Source organism: Condylostylus longicornis, unplaced genomic scaffold (assembly GCF_029603195.1).
Source record: "Condylostylus longicornis isolate FDR11 unplaced genomic scaffold, ASM2960319v2 ptg000026l, whole genome shotgun sequence".
In the NCBI taxonomy this organism is placed as follows: Eukaryota; Metazoa; Arthropoda; class Insecta; order Diptera; family Dolichopodidae; genus Condylostylus; species Condylostylus longicornis.
This window is the reverse complement of record NW_026577995.1, coordinates 2658272-2678342: the sequence shown is the minus strand read 5'-3', so window position 1 is coordinate 2678342 and position 20071 is coordinate 2658272. Positions and strand designations below refer to the sequence as shown.

General features: G+C 24.4%; 2 protein-coding genes across 2 annotated transcripts in view; both read left to right on the top strand.

The window, feature by feature from the left end:
• Nucleotides 1-20071, top strand: part of LOC129607040 (uncharacterized) — a 35054-nt gene that overhangs the window by 4966 nt on the left and 10017 nt on the right. Inside the window, exons 2-11 of the mRNA XM_055517733.1 lie at nucleotides 10740-11771; nucleotides 12476-12578; nucleotides 12661-12803; nucleotides 12985-13089; nucleotides 13204-13374; nucleotides 13448-13613; nucleotides 15680-15735; nucleotides 18559-18746; nucleotides 18802-18991; nucleotides 19051-19728. Of these exons, the coding sequence (XP_055373708.1) occupies nucleotides 10740-11771; nucleotides 12476-12578; nucleotides 12661-12803; nucleotides 12985-13089; nucleotides 13204-13374; nucleotides 13448-13613; nucleotides 15680-15735; nucleotides 18559-18746; nucleotides 18802-18991; nucleotides 19051-19728 (2832 nt within the window). The remainder of the gene's footprint in view (nucleotides 1-10739; nucleotides 11772-12475; nucleotides 12579-12660; nucleotides 12804-12984; nucleotides 13090-13203; nucleotides 13375-13447; nucleotides 13614-15679; nucleotides 15736-18558; nucleotides 18747-18801; nucleotides 18992-19050; nucleotides 19729-20071) is intronic.
• LOC129607077 (serine protease easter-like) lies at nucleotides 17528-19847 on the top strand. Its single transcript, XM_055517792.1, has 4 exons — nucleotides 17528-17716; nucleotides 18559-18746; nucleotides 18802-18991; nucleotides 19051-19847. The coding sequence occupies exons 1-4, from the start codon at nucleotides 17653-17655 to the stop codon at nucleotides 19755-19757; spliced, it is 1149 nt and encodes a 382-aa protein (XP_055373767.1). The 5' UTR covers nucleotides 17528-17652; the 3' UTR covers nucleotides 19758-19847.

Here is a 20071-nt window from a genome sequence, read left to right as displayed (position 1 = left end):
ATTTAATATCCTAAATTCTTTTAGAAAATTTTAATACAGCAGTTGCCTATGTACGTCAATCGCAATAAGAAGTTCAATAAAAAAATCATTAAACGGATGAAATGAAATTAAAAAAAAAAGCAATTAAAATAGACATCAAACGTGTAGATACACAACTGACTGTATAAAGAGAAAATATTTTCATTAACTAAAAATACGTAAATTAAGTAGTATACGAGAATATAGTTAGAGTTGACCGTATATCAACTCTGTAATACTCGTATGAATGAATAATTTTAGATGTTGTATGATAATTGCAATACCATCCATAATAACATAAATTCATACAATACCAAAGACTTCTACCGAAAATAATAACGATGTTACCATACCCACTCATTAAAAATTCAGGCACTATACTTTAAATAGTTAGTACATAATATTGGATTTAATGACTTTCGAAGTTGTATGAACTCCTTCTAGCTACCACAAGGAGTAGAACAATTTCGGAGAATTTCGAACAGCCCTAATAATACATTTGCTTCTGCGAAATTTCAATATTGTACAGCTTTTGTAATTTTTGACATATAGCCACATAATATTTGAAGTTGTATGGTAGCTAATACAACCACTGCTTCTATCGCATCGCAATTTAAATATGGTTCTGGCATTAAATACGATTATTCATTTGTCAAAATTTGGTAAATTTAATTTGATTAATTTTTGAGTTATTGTCATCACTGACGGATGAACAGTCATAGCTAAATCGACTCAGAATTCAACCCTGATGAAAAATTTGTACTAACAAATGTGCATGTTACAAATGGATTGCAAATTCGTAACAGTCTTGAAACATACGTTCGTATGGAATTTTTTATAATTATTTAGAAGAAAAAAAATATAAAAAATGCATATCCAAGGAGAAGATGAAAATAAGTATACATATATTAGAATTCCTTAGAGACAAGAAAAACACTATGCTAAAAAACTAAATATGCATATTATGCAAAGTATGTGTTGGATTCAATATATTCATTTGAATTTTTATAAAATTATATCAGGAATAATTGATTTTGCAATTCTTACAAGGCTATTTGATTAGAACATTATCTAAGTTATATTTGTATATTTTTTTTTTCGAAACTTCTCAGAAAAGCAAAAAAAACAAAGATTTTGCACGGGAGTTTCCATTTCTGATGCCTATGTTATTTTGATTTTATTATCAAAATAAATTCCTTGAAGCCGGAATTCTCAAAAAAATTATATATGAAAATCTATAAATACATACATACATATGTATGTAGAAATGTAGCATCTTTCAGTTCTCTAAAATTGGGAACTGTTTTATTAATAAATTATCATCAATTTTTAATTTAAATTTCAATGATCTCATTTATTCTCATTTTCAATTGCCTAAATGAATACATACATATAATGAACATTAAGAAATGCTGTTATGTTATTTACGTTTATTTACATTTTGTTTCTTAAATTATTATTTAATGTCATTATCATGTTATCAACAATAATGAACTTTTTCACCTCTCTATCACATACTCTTTCTCAATATAATTAAAGAGAATTTAATATGAGTAATATTTTCTAATATTTATAATAATTTATTGTTTATATATTTGAGGTTGAGTGAGAGTTATGTCACTTTTTTGTTTACATTTTTGCTTTGTACAATATTTTTATTTTAATTTATGCATGCATGCTTATTATTTTAATATGTAATTCACGTACATAAACGTATGTATATGAATGAATGTGTGTAATGTAATGATTAATAATATGAGTACCTATACATATAGGTGTTATAAAGAACAATAAGAGCTGCACTGAGTAATTCTAAAGCACGCGATAATAACTTTCAATTTAATTTTATACGTCATAAAGGAAAAAAAAAATTCCCATTTATTCAATGTATTGTAAATATTGTGAATTAAGCTTTTTTTTATATCTCAATTTATAATATTTTGTTTATTATTGTTTAAGAAAAAATATTTGCTTTTATTATAATTTCATACAATAGAATATTTAATATTGTGAATTTAAATCAAACATTTATTTACAAACAAAAAGCATAATTTTAATTGCTTCTAATATAAAATTTTTATTAAAGCTTTCATGTATTATTTACCTAGATATGAAAATGTGTGTATATACATAAGTATGTTTGGCTCTAGGTATATACTTAAGAACAAGAATATTAATTTTGAATGCGCCGAGTTTATTAACTTAATATAAAATTTAATTAACAGAAATTCAAGTTTTATTCACAATAATGAAAAAAATATAGCAAAAAAGTAAACTAGATTTTTTTTTTTTCAAAACATTTAATAAAATTCTAGCATAATTTTAAATATGCAAGGAAAATTTTTACAGTAATTCATTATATTCACAATACATAGCTAAACCGGAATTATTAAAGCTAATACCGCCTACTTTACAAGACGCATTAATCATTAAACCGTAAATACTACATACATACGTATTATACACATGAAATAGGAAATATGTAATTGCATTTTAGAAAATTTAAGTTATTTCTTAAAATTTATTTGATATTAGATGAACCGTGACATACAAAATGCAGTGATAAAAGTTATACTACTGCACTATATTTATAGCAAAATTTTAAAAACGACTGCATTGTAAAAATGCAATGTAGTATTACATTAATACTGCATTCTGAATGTCAGAAGAACTTTAATACTAATATAACCTATACTAAATTGCCAATAAATACATTCTGAAACATATTCTGAAAAATCGTAATTTTTATTGAGAATGTGAAATAAAAATTTATTTCATAAATTATAGTAATTACTCTCAAATAATCTCGAAAAGCAGTAAAAAATTTATTTATTTTATTGTGTATGAATCTTTAAAATAAAAAAGGTCAATTCGATGAAATCCATTGTGAGTATAGCATACATACTTATAAATAATCTCATTTTATGGAAAACCAAAAAATTATTTCCCAAAATTAAAAATTTAAAAAATTGGAAATTCATTTTTAATTCATATTTCGGATCAGGATTTTTGATATTGAAAATTAATGATTTCATTGACCACCACAAATACCTTAAAAGTACAACACATTATTTTTTGGCAAAACCCGTTATTTTTGGAAGTTTTTTTTTTTTTATTTGAATGACATTCTGTTAAAATTTGTGGTTAATTATAGCAACATAAAAATATTAAAGGTAAAATCGATTATCAAAACTCCAAACCACAAAAATATGAAGAGGAAAATAAAAAACAGAAAGGAAAAATTTGGAAAACCCTACTGCCGTGCATTTTATTATGTAATCTTTATTGTGCTATATAAATTGCACCTTGTTTTAATTTTAAACAAATAAATTTATTCAAGGCAGAAAAATTATGAAAATTTTGTGTTTTTTTTTTAATGTTTTCGCTTTTTGTTAGAGCACGCTTAAAAATAAAAGAACAAAAAAAAAAAACAGAAAAAAACTAATCAACTTTCATTAAAAAAAAAACGGACTGCAATTTTCTTTTAAAATTTTAAGTTCAACCAACCTTGGTAATGAGTTTTTAAAAATTTACTTTTAAATTTTTTTGATTTAATTTAGAAAAAAATAAACAAAATTACAAAAAAAAGAGCAAAAATCAACCTACATATTTTGTACTAAAAGCACATTAAAGTTGCGGATTCGTTAAATTTAATGTTACCTTTAAAACACTTAAAATTACAAAAAAAAAAAATTTAATTTTTTGAATCATCATCAGGTTTTTTTTTTCTTGTTTTAAAATTTTTTTTAATTGCCTGATTAACCATCAGAACGCGATTTTCATGCTTAATTGCTTACAGACATAGAGCGCGGTTAATATTTTTTGTATATTTATTAAATTGCAATGATTTTAATCTTTTGAAAAAATTTTTTAGAATTAAAATTAAAATTACATGGTAGTTTCACGTATAAAAATGTTGTACTTATATAGTTTATACGTACATAGTTTAATTAAGGAAAAAAAAGGGAAGGTTTCTCTGTGTTTTCTTTATATTTTAAGAAAATTCATAAAGAAAAAAAAAATTTTTTAATTAAAATTGAGTTAAATAGAAAACTCAGTGACGTTTATAATTTATAATTTCGTGCTTTTCATTACAAAAAAAAAACCTGAAGTAATCAGCACATAACCAATAGCACGCTGTATTGTCCAGTTTTGCGAAAATGTTGCACAAATATTATGTCGTCTTTACTACTTTTAAATTTTAAGGGCGCTAGTAATCTTTTAGTTAACAGATCTAGAAAAATATAATTTTAGTTCTTACAGTAAGAGGTTCACATTATGACATTAAAATTCCTTGAAAAATTCATCAGTTACTTAGAAATAGAAATCAAATGCGGAAAAATGTGAATTTATGATAAAAATTGATCAATCCTTGAAATATCTATAAATTTTTTTTTATATAAATTTTCATGAAATTCTGTTCTACCGAACTTGAAATGTACGCGTGCACATGCAAACCGACAGGTCGATATCTCTCTAAAAATATAGAGAGATATATAAAATTTACCACGAAAAGAAATATTGAGAAATAATTAAACCAACATCAAATAAGGATGATAGCGACACTTAAAAATTTTTCACCAAGTATACTATAACAGAATTCTTCCCTCAAGCACAATTTAAAGGTAGAAGACACTTGGAGTAAAATATAGTTTTTTTTTTAAATTTTCTATTTGAAATTTTTTCTTCAATTTTTCAACTCAGACAATAAAATCAAAGGAGAATGAAAATTGTAATGCTAAAAAAATATTTTTGATATAAAATAAATTAAAATTTTTAAATTCAAAATAAAAATGAAATTCGAAGTTATTCATATATTTTTTTTTTCGCAATTAAATTTTTAAAGAGTTCAAAAAATTTTATTATGTACCATTTTTATGTAAGCAAGACTCGCCACTGACCATTAATTTAAAAAATTAAAGATTAAACCGTAAAATTTATTTTATTTTATTAGTAAGGAATTTTAATCTAAATTTATTAAGTAGCACATAATGTTTGTACATGCATATTTTTGATTACTTAATATGCTATATTGCTAGAATTCTTGACCTTCATTAAAAGAAAAACTATAATTTTGTATGGATTCGTGAGTTCGCCGTTATTTAGACGATATGTGTATGTGTAGAAAAAAAATAATAATATCAAAAATATTAATTAACTTTAAATAAAACATTAAAATTTTGATATGCTACAGTTTTTATAATAAACTAGCTAATTAAAATTTTATAATAATTTTTTTTATACTTATATCAATCAAGATATCGTCTACCCCCTACACTTACAAACTTATGAATCTGATGTTCATTTTGACAAAGTCTTGTATATAACCAGATTGTATCCAAAAAGCAAACCGTAAAGACTTGGCCTTTATGGCCTTTTTGGAATTTTACAAAAATTCATACCTTAAATTATATAAGTTCAATTTTCTTTTTCTAAATATTTCAATAGTATAATTTTGCATGTTCATATAAGTTTGTACCTTTGTAACAATTTGAGGGCAATATAACGTAGCATAAAAAAATAATTCAACTTTCAATTCAATCTACAACAATTTGTAAAAAAAAAATCAAGTTTGACTATTAAAAAAAATAACAACAATTAAATTACCGTAAACAAAACAAAAAAGAAATAGGAATAAAAGAAAAACTTAAAAAGAATATAAGAAGAGAACAAGAAGTACTAATGGACAATAAATGGAACTTTCTACATCATTACGTTTATTTTTACAAAATTCTTTCACTGTAAATATTGTAGTTAGAATAGTTATGAATTGAGCATAGCCATATATTAATGATTAAAATATAAAATAATAAGTTGAATTCATGAAAATTTGCGATACTGACCTGCACAGGCAGACTGACAGACAGTACGGAAGAATGCATTTCCGCCGAAATTCGACATGTGAAATTTGGTATCATCGAATAACCGTCCTTATATGCAATTCGGTCGGTAAAAGTTTAAACTTCTGATATTTGCTATTAACTTTTTGCTTTTACAATTATTTGAAAAAGCTTACAGTTTCAGAAATATAAAACTGTCAAAATTCAAACTTTGTAAATGTCGACCTGCCATAACTTGGGGCGAAATGGAGGTGCAAAAAAATATTCCTCTAACGAAATGAGATGAAATAAGTTATTTATCAATCTCAACAATTTGCTCAAATTTTGGCCTCCAACGCATATGTATAATCCATCGCACTGAAATATTTATAAGGGTACTATAATTAGCTGCTGAAATCTCAATATAACTATTCAAAAAACTATACAAATTAATTTTAAAGAAAATATTTCCTCTATAACTTAAATTACTTTGCTGTATTCCTATAATTTCTATATAATAAAAGTGTATTACCTTAAAATAATAAAAATTCTGAATTGAATTAATCACATAAGACACAATAATGGTGGATAAATAAATACTTGAAATTAATTAATAGCTTTCAAATTTGTGAAATCACATTTTTTGAGTTGATACACTTTAGCCACAGAATGCAATATAATACGCAATATAAAATATGTAGTAAGTACATACACATTTGAACAAACTAATCTTTTATGTTTATACCTTGTTTAATAACCATTACAAGGTTAAATTAATAGGGCAACAATTATATTAAAAAAAATTAAGTTAATTCTTAATTAACCTTAAAAATATCAAAATTTGTTTTTAAGTTTTTCCATCAAGTTTCTCTCTTAAGTTTTTCATTTTTCAATAGAAAAGAAAAAAAAATTAATTTTCTTTCTGTCTGCTCTGGTCATAATTTATAAATTGGAAAAGCAAAACGAATCTACATTAAATCCGTACTTAATTGATAATTGTTTTTAAAAATACTCTATGAGCCTATTAAATACTTGGTTGCATATAAAATGCTTGTTCATAATTTTAACACATAACTATTGTCTATGGGAGTAAAAAATCACCCACTTAAAACATAGTTTGGACGATAAATTTAACGTTATTATCTTTATTTTCTTGTATTCTTCAATTAAATTATAATTAAGAATAAACCAAAAAATCCAAAATTTTTGGCTTTAGATTTTTTCGTTTTAGATGATGTTTACCGCGAGATAGTAGTTGTAAGGGTACGAATTTGATATTACGAGTATATACAATATAATATCAAATATTACGATTTTGCAGCGGAAAAGAAATTGAAAATAAATTGGTTGATGAAACACGAGTATTTTTTGTAATGACGAAGAATTGGGAGGGACGATGTAGATGTAGCGACAGTTTTTTGATAAACGTACGTGAAAAATTACGTGAGAAACCAAACAAAAATAATATTTAATTTTGTGGTTTCTGTGGATTTCCGTTCAAAGATGTGAAAATTTTTTGTTTCCTTTATGGAAAAGTATAGGCATTTTTAATTTGGAGCCGTAACATGAAACCGGATGTAGTATCTGGGCTATAAATGAATTGAAAATTACGATATCAGTTAAGGGTTAATATAATGAAGGATATGGTTTCTTTCATGCTTACATACATACATACAAACACAAAAACATACAAAGATAATGATGAAGCTTTTTCATAATTTTGACCTTATAAAAAATAATTTAAGTAACTTTTCTTTTTTTTTTTCTTTAATTTAAATTAGGCATAAAAATATTATGGTAAACGAAATTTATTCTATTGTTTAGTTGTTCTTTTAGTAAAATATTTCATAAAAATTTGCTACAAAAAAATTCTCTCTTGACGTAAATTGTGGTTTATGGTAATTAACAAGTGATTTATTTTTTGACGTTAAAAATCAACATAAATATTATAATGTGTCATACAAGATTTTAATAAACTTGTTTGTATTTTATATATTAAGCATATACGCATGCGTATGTTAGTATATTATGGTCCGTCAGGGGTTTGTCACATATTGGTATACATATGTATAATATTTTAACAAAACTTAATGAGTCAAATTCATTTTACTCATATCCCAACACATTTTTTATCTTCAAATTCAAAAATTTATAATTTTTATACGCTTTCTCAACTAAAATTCTAAATTTTTCCAAAATGATTAGTAGAATTTAGATTCGCAAAATGAATTTATTTTCTTACAAATAGTTGGTCAATTTCAATTAAAAAATTTGTGCTGATTGCTGTTGTAAAAGTATCGTAATTTTGCTTTGAATTAAAATTTTGAAAAAAAAATATGAGAAATTTTTTTGAAAAAATTTATTAATTACATAATTATAAACGGGTTAGAACAGACGTATTACTCGTATATAGCGAAAATTGTAATTTAAGCCCATATATGAATTGTTTTAGGAAAGAAAATGAAAATAGAACTTTGGGTTTAGAAATACATTTACATATGATTTTTTAATTTAATTTGAAAATTTATGTCTAAGTTATGTCGATTATGTTTTATTTTTTTGATGATATAAATTGAGTCTATGATCATGTTATTTTAGATATTCAAAAAAATATATTTGCCCTTATTGTAGCACCAAAATTCGGAGAAAATACGAGTTTCATATTGTAAATTGCGAAGTAGTAGAATTGTATTCCGAAATTCCTAATAGAGTAATTATGAATCACACTCGTAATGAAAATAAACGTCAAAATTCTACGTACAAAGCCAGTATTCAAGAGTGGTCGGTTAATTTTTTTTCGTTCTTTTTTATTTTTTTACGTAAATTGAGGAAAATTCAAATTTTTTTAAAGGCTTGGTTCATTTTAATTAATATTATTTATTCTCTATTAATTTTGAAATGTCTATTATTTTATAGAATATAAAAAAATTTGAAAAATTTAAATTTTGACACTTGACAGATGTAATAAAATATCGATTTTGAAACCCCGAAAAATAATGTTGTCATTGTAGATTCATTATCTATACGAGTGAGATTTATAATTACTCAAAAGTCTACGTGCGTAACTTAGTTTAAAATTCGTAGAATTCTACGAGTAAGATTCACAATAAGGGTGATTAAAATTTATTATGATTGACAATAATTTTCTATATACAAAAGTAAATTGAACTTATAAAACATTCTATTTACTTTACTCTAGAAAAAAAAAATTTTACACCACCTTTTTGTGCAGAACATGTTATGCACTAGAGTATAGAAAGATACTAAAGTAGCAGTGACAAGATATTGTTGTAGCAGTGCAAAATTTTGCTCTGATTTGTCAATGCATCAATATAAAACCATTTCAACCAGAATACATCAATAACCAGAAGAACTCACATAATAATTTTGTATCAACATATTTTGCGTATTTTAGTGTAGATGTCGTAGTGTAATTAAAATAAATTTTTTTTAAAATAAATTGAAGTCAAACTTTACCGGCAATATCTAGAAATAACAATTGATTTTATTTAATGAATTTGTTTAATAACTTGTTTGAATTAATGTTTTTTTTGTTTACTCTTTATTTCATTATGAGAGAAAGCTCAAATTTGAATATGACACTACATACATATACATATTGTGTTTGAAAGCAAAAATTTATTTAAATTTAATGTCAATCAATCTTCATTATAGAATAAAACTGGAATTTGAGATTACAATCAACACACATGCTATTTTTTTTTTGTTGTCTTAATACTTTCATTTTCTAATAATCAATAATTTAAAATAATTAATTGGAAATCATTTATTTTTTGTATTAAATTATACAAAACAATGAGATGACGTCTATTTTTTTTTTGACTTATATAATGATTTGCCAAAATATTATTAATAAATATAAATTAAACCATAATTGGTTTGTAAAGTAGCACATTTCTATTACACAATTTAAGTAGAAAACTTGTAGTACGATTTAGATCTAGAAAATAAAACCGATCTATTGAAATAATTCTTTTATTATTGAGGGGCTTAGAAGTATATAAATTATATTATAATTTTGCATAAATTTTGGAGAAAGATATATTAACTTAGTTAAAGGATTAAGATGTATCCTTCCTGTCTTGAATAAGAAATTGAGTAACTCTCTTAATTTAATGGAAATGAATTAAATGCAGCTTATGCAATGTAGGAGAAGCAAGGAAACAAAAAAAGTGTTTTGCAAATTTTGAAATTTCATTCACTGGTGAGAGGGAGAGTACAACGAAATTTGATTGGAGAGAGGAAGAATGAAAATTAAATTTATATTAGTCCTTTGAATGAAAAATTTGAAATCTACTTCGGAGTTGTCGTTTAATTTCAAAGGTGACTTTCGCAACATGACGTTCATTTGTAGATAGAAATTCATTTTTTTTGTGATAGAAGAAATAAATTCTTGACGTTTTTGTTGGATTTATTGACAAAATTAACAAATCGCCTTTGCAATTAAAAAAAAACTTGTGTTTTCACGTCTTTCAGCAGCTTTAAACTGAAACATAGCGGGAATGGTATCAATAAAAATCTTGTTTGCCAGAAATATTACTTTTTCTAGAATTTTTGTACACAAAGAGTATATACGGCCAGGCAGAGTGTTTAAGGCTCATTTTTTCCAATCTAATCTAATTAATGATTTCAACACTTTTTAATTGATTAACGATGATGGAAGAGCCAAATGAAAGCTTTTATTAAATCAAATAATTTATTATTCAAAATAAAGAATTTTTAAATTTCTGTTAATTGTTAAAAATGATAGCATAAAACTAAAAATGGTGTGATATTTCAACAAAGCTAATTAACACCATTTTTCAATTTTTTTGCAAAGCCAAAGATTTATAAATTGTTCATTAATTATAGCTTATTAATAATTTAACTTTCTTTTTTCAGTTTACACAAAATCACATCAACAATCACTGTCATTGATTAAAGATGATGAAGCTACAACATTACAAAAATTACAAATATTTTTCCTTGAAGAATGCTCATGTATAAATTTATCAAAATGCCAAAGAATGACTGATATTATATCAAAAGTTAAATTACCTATACCATCAGCAATTAAGGAAAGAATAAAGAGAACATCTTGTGGTTTTAATAATACAGAACCGTTAATTTGTTGCCCACCTGAAGGTAAAACAATTGTACCAGATTCAGTTGAAGTAGTTAGTTTTCGATTTGGATCATCATCTGATTGGAATTGGCCAAAAGAAAATAATGAATATCCTAATTTTCACCATAATCATATTATTAACGATTATCCAGAATATAGTAAAGAACCGAAATATAAGAAACCAATTGATATTGATATAAGAAAATTTAATAGTGATGATGATAGTGGTAATAATTTTATAATGGAAAATTTAGTTGATTTTGAAGACAAAAAAACTCATAAAAATTGTCCACCAAGTTTTTATGATGATCATAATAAATTTTATGAAAATTATAAAACATTTGATAAAGATTATCATGATAAATATTATAGGCATCGAATACCATCACGATATCCAACACGAATACCATCACATAAAGATTATAATCGTTTCCATCATAATCATTATCATTATCCATATGATACAAGAAATAATTATTGGTATGATCATAATCATCATAGATTTAGTCCAACACAATTTCCATCAACTTTTTATCCAAGTTTTCAAACACAAACTCCAACTATAAAACCTAAACCTACAACTACAACATTTGTACCACCACTCATATCAGATTCATCAAATGAAAATAATAGTAATAGTAATAGTAATAATGATAATAGTAATAATAATGTTATGAATGACAAAAATAATAGAAATCAAATTAATTCGGAGCAATGTGGTGTATCAATTGGTACTAGAATTATAGGAGGTACAACAAGTGGACCAGGACAATTTCCATGGATGGCTCGAATTGCTTATAAAAATTTGAGTAAGTTTTTATTTGTAAGATGTGTATATTATCTACTTGATTTCATCAATAATATTTTGACATTGATAAATTATTAAAATTCCTGTTACAAATACTGAAAGGCTTTTTATTAGTGGCCAATAAGGATGATCAAATATAGTTTCTTCTTTGCATTGCTCTAAATTCGATAATTCTATTTCAGTTGTTGGATCACATTCATATTGTAATGGATATTCTGTTCCATTCAATGGTTCTGAGCGACATTTTTTCAACTCCTCCACCATTTTCCTAAAAAAAGAAAATTGATTGTTTAATTCATATTAAGATTAATTTGAATAATTTTGAATTTAAATAATTCACTTCGAGTGAAAGGGGAGCGATTACAAATGTTCAAAAAATATTAAAATCCCATACATATAAATTTATTAAGGAGTCGTGGTTTGATCGTTTTCTTACAGACTCAAAGTGAAATTTTTATATTTAATAAAGTTTTCGGATTTTTTACCACCTGATTTGAACGAAAACTTGTAATATTTGCAAGAATGCGGTCATATTCATTCAATTGAATATGAGCACATATTTACTATACAGGCTATAATTTTATTGAAAACTCACGACACGACCAATAATTTCAATTTGTTAAATGTACACATAATTATTTTCTTACAAAATACCACTCAAATTAATTCTAATTTTTTCTTTATATTTTCAATTTTTGACAAAAGCTTCTGGAACAATTAGTTACAGATGTGCTGGATCATTTATTAATAAACAGTATATGGTGACGGCTGCTCATTGTGTTACAAATTTAGTAGATACCTTACAAATGTAAGTATTTTTAATTTAGTCTTTAATTTTTAAGTTTAAAAATTATCTTTATAAAAATAACATAATAAATCTGTTTTTTTAGATCACACATTAAATTAGGTGACGATTCAGATGACAGTAATACTGATACAGAATATCAAATAGATCAACTTATACCGCATCCAGGATATGATACACCAAAATATGCAAATGATATAGCTTTAATAAAGATATCACAATTAAATTGTAAGTTTATAAAGTATAATGACAGTTTTTAATACATATAATAGCCATTGCATTCGAAAATACTGCAAAGACGATTTATTGCATATAATTGTTGAAACAAATTTGAAGTCAAAAACATGCTATATTTACATACATACATATGTATATTGTACTTACGTAAGTTTTTCTATTCTTTTTCAAGTACAAATTATTCCAATATGTTTACCGGCTGGCGATTACAGAGATGTTGATAATAATTTAACTGGAAGAATTGGAACTGTTGCTGGTTGGTTATCAAACACAAGAGGTATTAATTAATTTTATTTTGTAAATGCTTCAATTAAAATTAACAAAAAAAAAAATTGTATTTTAAAATAAATTTTAAATAATTTTTAAATTTATTTTTTGATATATTTTCAAGGGGACTCTAGATCCAATGATTTAGAAATGAATTTTGTTCGATTACCAATTGTAAATCAATCTGAATGTGCTAAAATTTATTCAGATTTTAGTATAAATTTTAGAACACCAATTATTGTATCAAATTCACAGATATGTGCACAAGGAACAGAAAATATGGATGCTTGCCAAGGTATAATATGTTGCATATTTTTAAAAATTAATAATAAATTTTTTTTTTCAATTTGAAATAATTATTATTTTAGGTGATAGCGGTGGTCCGCTTATGTTAGAAAATACTGATAGACGTAATCCAAAATTAATTTTATTAGGTTTGGTATCATTTGGTCCAAGAACTTGTGGAATTTCAAATTTTCCAGGAGTTTATACAAGAATTTCTGGATATACAGACTGGATTTCTAGGATTATTATGTTATAAAAAAAAATAAGATAAATTCCATTTACAAAAAAATAGATTTAAATTTAGGTTTTTTTTTATATTTATTTGTAATAAACATTGAAGTTTTTAAACTTTAACATACCTTTGTAGTATTTTCTTATTAAATTTTGTATACTTTTAGGCTAAGCGTTATTAAAATGTTTCCTTTTGTTTTGTTCCTTTATTTAAAATTAACAATATCAAGGAATACTTAATTTGTGTATGGCATAATATTAATAGATAATTAGTTCTTTTACTATTGCTTATACCTTTAATTACTTAATTATTGAAAATTACATTGATATTTTTAAGTAGCTACTTAATAGCTTAATCTACATACGTATAATACTTAATTTATGTACTTTTTATACTAAATATTAAAATTTTATTAGTAATTCGCTAAAACAAAGCTACTATCTGTAATCATACACATCTATTATTATCTAAATATAAATTGTAATCATCTGCATAAAATTTCGCACTATGCATTTTTAAATTTCATATAAATATTTTAAAAATCAAAATCAAACTTAAATTATAATTACATTAAAAATTAAAGGAAAGTAGTAAAAGAAATAATTCAATTGTAAGTTGAAGTTAGTTGAAGTTAACTAAGTATCATAAATAATAAAACCAAGAATTAAAATTGACTAAAAAAATTTATGTAAATTAAGTTAAGACAACATTATTGAAGTATTTTGTGTTTCAATGCTTGATGAAATATAAAGTAAACAAAAGGTGCAAATGAAAAGCTTTGTGCATTTATTGTGAAATGCTTCATTCATACGTCATTCATTAATTCTCTTTTTAATTTTAAAACCTTAAGAAGTTTTCGTTCATTTTTAAGACACTTATTAAAGTTGATTGTTAAATGCAATGAAGTTGAACTTCGATAGTCCGCTGTATTTTTGCGACTAGTGTGTAACAAGTTCCTTTTCCTAATATTTATGAAATGTATTCCACCATATCGAACCAACATAGTTGAAGTATGAATCCCTTGGTTACAAAGTTCGTGAATATGTATAATATAAATTTAATTTTTAGTAACTTATAAACCAAAAGAGTTCCATTTTTTCCGTGAATAGTTACTGTTTTTCGAGCCAATTGTAGTTGAAAAAGACCTTATTTGTATTGTTTGAAGCATAGTTTCTTTGGAAGTTGTAGTACCCCGTATTCTGATTCTATAATATATATGACAATAAAATAGAGAATATAACATAGATTTCTTGATGTACGTAATTTGTATACGTATAAATGTCTCAGTTCAAACAAGAATCAATCCACAAACTAAATTAATTAAAGTCTGCTACATGCTCAAACATTTGGTTATTTATATAATTATTTTACTTTGATCTTAATGAGCCAATAACCATATATCTATTTAGCTTTGCTTGTATTATTGAGCATTTTCTCGGTCATCCATTTGTCAATTTTACCCAATTATGAATAGTTTGTACTCAAGGCATACCCATCAGAATAATTTCAGCAATATATCAAGAAATTTAAATTGTAATGATGTGATCATTAAGCTCAAAAACAAATCTAAAAATAAAAAAAAATTTATATTAAAAATTTATTTTAAAAATAAAATGACAAAATTACTTTTATTACAATTTCTTTTTAAGTGCGCTAAATTTTAATTATTGTTAAATTAATTTTCAGATTAATAAATATGTGTACGTCTCATTTAACCCTTTCAACGTTACTGTTTCTACATATGTATGTATAATAAAATTATTAAAAATTCACGTTTCTCAAGTTTTAGATCAAGTTTTTTAAATGAAAATTTCAATAATCTCTGGTAAATAAGAACTATTAGGTGCCTGAGTTAAGTAACTTACATGATTTCAACTGAATATGTAGCTTAATAAAATAAACCTACATATTCAGCTGAATTTTATTTGAATTAAAAAAAAACTAACAGAAAATGTTATTTAAATTTTAAATCTAAAAAATACAGGCTGACATATTTGTTTATAATACATAGCAAGTTTCATAAAAATTTACAAACAAAAAAAAAGCTATGGAAAATAAATTTCTAACTAATAATATTCGTCAGAGTTATAGATCTTGTAATTGAAGAAAATCAGAAAGAAAAGCAACAAATAAAAACAGGTTACTCTTTATTTTAATTTTTAATTAAATATTAATGCGAATATTAAACCGTGTTAACAACACCTCTATACAAACTACATTATATAATTATCACATATTAATAATCGGCTTTGAAATAAATTAAAAATACAACAAAAAAAAAATAAAGTAAACGAAACAAATTTTGGAACAGGTTCGGTCAATTTTTACTGATTTCTGATTTTTAAAAGAATGTTTTCTTTATTTTAAAGTCAAGAATCTTTAGTGTCATATATCTACGATATTATTTTTACGATAATATTTTTACGATATTTTGACAATATTTTAATTCAGAGAGAATTAAAATATTACATAATGTATTTTTGATTTTATTTGATTTGAAGAAACGTATCTAAATATCGGAACTTATTCCAAGAACCACATTAACTACGATCAACATCATTGCATCGTACAAAATTGTTGTGATTGGTGTCATAAAAATTTAAAATCCAATTCTTGAAGACTCAAACCATTTGTGAAGGTTTGTAATTATAAGGTTTATATAATTGATATGTAATTTATAAGGTTTTTTCGATATAGTTTTCATTTTTTTACGATAAATATTATAACAGTTTAAAGTGAATTTATTGATTCGCTAATTTCGTGACAAGTTGTATATTTTTACATAAAAAGATATTTTCTTCATTTTTACTGTAACTTTTGTTCCCCTCTCCAACTTTTTGAAATTTAATTTTAGTGCAAACGTTTTTTTAATACGACAATTTTTTTATTATTTTGTATATACTGTACTATACAGCGATTATATACTAGTCTTATCAATAAAAGTGCTAAATAAAGTATAATAATAAATGTAATGAATCGTTGAGAATGAAATTAGTTCGACTGAAAATATCTTTGACTAAAATCGACGAACCAAATAATTCACATTTAAAATTATTCTGAGAACTGTCTAAACTGTCAAGAAAGAATTAATTAACCTGAAAAATTTACAAATAATCCATATTATGCCTATAATTTATTTTTATTAGCACAAAATTCTTCAAATTTGCTGGGGAATCTTACAATAATTTATCTTTACTGATAAATTATTGTTGAAATGTAAAATATTTTGGCGTGTGTCACTTCTTTTACCAAATTTCTTGCCTTAACCTTGATCAAATAATCATTACTACACCTGATGTATATACATTGTCTTTATTTTTCGAAACACTTCAACTATAGCCAATAATTTTTTAGAAAATTACGCTTACTTCTTAATTAAATTGCTCTTAATTTTATTTTGCTTACAACTTGGTTTCAAAACTATTACGTATTAATAGTAACGGCAACACGCACAATACTGTCATTTTTTTTATTAAATATATTTAACATTCATTAATATTAACAGAAAAATCAAACAAATTAACACATTTAAAAGGAAAACATTATTACAAATCAATCTTTTAATTTAATAGAAACAAGCGACAGTAAAACCTATAAATAATTAAAGATATTATGGAATTCCCAAACAACCAAGTAGAATGAATCACATTTCTACTTTAATATTACTTAAATTAATTAAAAAAAAAATAAATTTTTAATAATTCAAAAAATTTATTTATAATTTATGCAAAAACTTTTATATAAGCAGATCTCTTTCGAGTATAATTCATTTATATAAAAAACAAATTCAAAAGAATAAAAATTTATAAATATTATTAGCTAGTAAGAAACTAAATATAAATTGCTTGAAAACCGAAAGTTGTTTCTCTTATAATGTTTACTGAGTAAAATTTTAGAGGTAGTTATTACTTAGTTGTTGACTAAATTGGAATTGATTCGGACTAGTAAAATACGTTTTTTTAGTTTTTTTTTTTCATTCTGTTCAGAATTAATGACTCACCAATAGAATTATAATTTTAATTGTTTTTAGAATTTTGAAAATATTTTTAAAATAAAATGTATAATAAATTTATTATAATATCATTTTTATTAATAAATTTTGGATATAAAATATGTGCACGTAAGTTTATTTGACGATCATTTTAAGAAAATATTTTTTTTTAAAGAAATTATCAAAAATTACTTAAACCACAAGATAAATAACAGTAGTATATTATAAATAATATTACGAAATAATTACACATATACAGACATAATATATTTGATTATGACGCTTTCAATGTCAATGTTGAGTTGAAAGAGAATTGATAAACATATTTCGTAAATTAAAATTATTTAAAATGTATACTTACCAATCTAACAAGCATCTCTTACTTGCTGCCTATTTTGTTCATGTTGCATAAATTTGTTTATTTTAATATTCATCTGTTAAAATTGTTAAGCGATTTGATAGCGCGCGCGCCATCTGTGTTTGACAAATAATGTTATAATATTCAATTATAATGGTAATGAAAATTTTTGAAATTTATAAATTTATAATTAAATAAAAAATGTTGGTGGCACAGTTGTAGTCTATTTACATAACCTTATAAAAAAACTGTTACGATCAAGGTAAAGTTCTCTTATTTACTATATAAAAAAATTTATAGAGAGCAAAACTTGGAACCTTTTCAAAATTGTTGTTAGAAATATTATCCTCATTAAATTTTTGAAATGATAAATTATTTTTGCATTATATAAGCACTAATATAATGTTCTTCAAGGAAGCATAATTTTGTTGCTCGCGATAGTACAAATAAAACCTAAAATCTGTTATTAAATAGGTATAATTGAAGCTGTATCCATTTATTTTGTGTATAACATACAAAATTTTCAAATTTAAATAGTTTTATTAATTAAATATGTTTTAAATATATTAAAGATTTTCTTGAAAAGTTTAATTTTTAATTTTTATATTTATAGAAGGAGCAAATACGAATAATTTCGGACCATGTGAAGATGCAAAAGGAAAAACTGGTTTTTGTACATTTGCCGAAAATTGTCAGAGAATAAAAGATTTATTAGATAAAATAGAAGGTGGATCACTTACACAAGATGAAGTAGCTTACATTAATGGCAGTTCATGTGGCATTATAAATAAATCACCAATTGTAAGTAATACATATATAAATCTTGTAAATAGGAAACTAATTATTTTGTATTAAGATTTGTTGTGTAGAATTAATTGCGAGAATAGATAATGAACCTAACCTGACGCCATCAACAATATTTAAACCTATTGAAAGTTTACCAGGTTTAGAGAATTGCCCTGTTACATCTACTCCAAAACTTTTTGGTGCTACTGACACTAAAATTGGTGAATTTCCTTTCATGGCTGTATTATTATATTCTATAAGTAAATCTATATTTAAGAAATAAAATTGGCACCATTATTATAAAATTTAAATTTTTTAGATAACAGAAAAGCTGATGGAAAATGTGCTGGAAGTTTAATAACTGAAAGACATGTTTTAACTGCTGCACATTGTTGTAAACATCCAAAATTAGGAAAAAGAAAAGTAACTGGAGTCCGTTTAGGGGAATGGGATGTTACAACCGATCCAGATTGTAAAGATGGATTATGTGCTGATCCTCATCAAGATTTCGAAGTCAAAGACATTATTATACATGAAGATTATGATCAGGTGACTGTCGTGAATGATATAGCTTTACTTAAACTGTCCACAGATGTAAAATTCTCCGATTTTATTAAAATAATTTGTCTACCAACTGATCCTGAACTGGCAAATGATAATTTAGTTGATGTTGTTCTAGATGTTTCCGGTTGGGGTTTAACTGAAAATGGTGTATATAGTAATAAGAAATTAAAAGTTGGTTTACCAGTAGTTTCATTAGAAGAATGCAATAAAGTTTTTAAAGCCGAGTATAGAAGTATCACAGATTCACAGATCTGTGCGGGTGGCATAGCACAAAAGGATTCATGTACCGGTGATTCCGGTGGCCCTCTAGTTGGAATTGATGTTCGAAGTAAAGCCCAACATTATAACTATTTAGTTGGTATTGTATCTTATGGTATAGGATGTGGAAAGGAAAATATACCAGGAGTATATACGCGTGTTGGAGCTTATATTGGTTGGATAACAAATAAAATAAAATTGTAGTATTTTTATTTTGCTTTTACTTTCCTGTATTTTATATGTTATACGTATGTTTGTGTGTTTAAATATAATAAAATTTGATAATATGTGAAAAATTCAACATATAAATTTTTATTGCTTTTGTCGTCGATAAAAAAAAATTTAACTCTTTTGTTTCTATTATTACACATTTAAATTAATAATATAAATGTGTACATATGTAGTAAAAGCAATTGGATAAAACAATTATTTTTAAGAAATGTGGTGAGATTAAATAAGGGAAGAAGAGAAAATCTTCAAATTTAATTAACAATATTTTCAAGTTTTAATCACATTTA

Excerpts from the sequence above, each read along its gene's own strand:
- LOC129607077 (XM_055517792.1), top strand. The coding sequence starts at position 17,653 with ATGTATAATAAATTTATTATAATATCATTTTTATTAATAAATTTTGGA. Across the intron at positions 17,717-18,558 it reads TGGATATAAAATATGTGCAC|AAGGAGCAAATACGAATAAT; the intron begins GTAAGTTTATTT and ends TTATATTTATAG. Across the intron at positions 18,747-18,801 it reads TTATAAATAAATCACCAATT|ATTTGTTGTGTAGAATTAAT; the intron begins GTAAGTAATACA and ends TTTTGTATTAAG.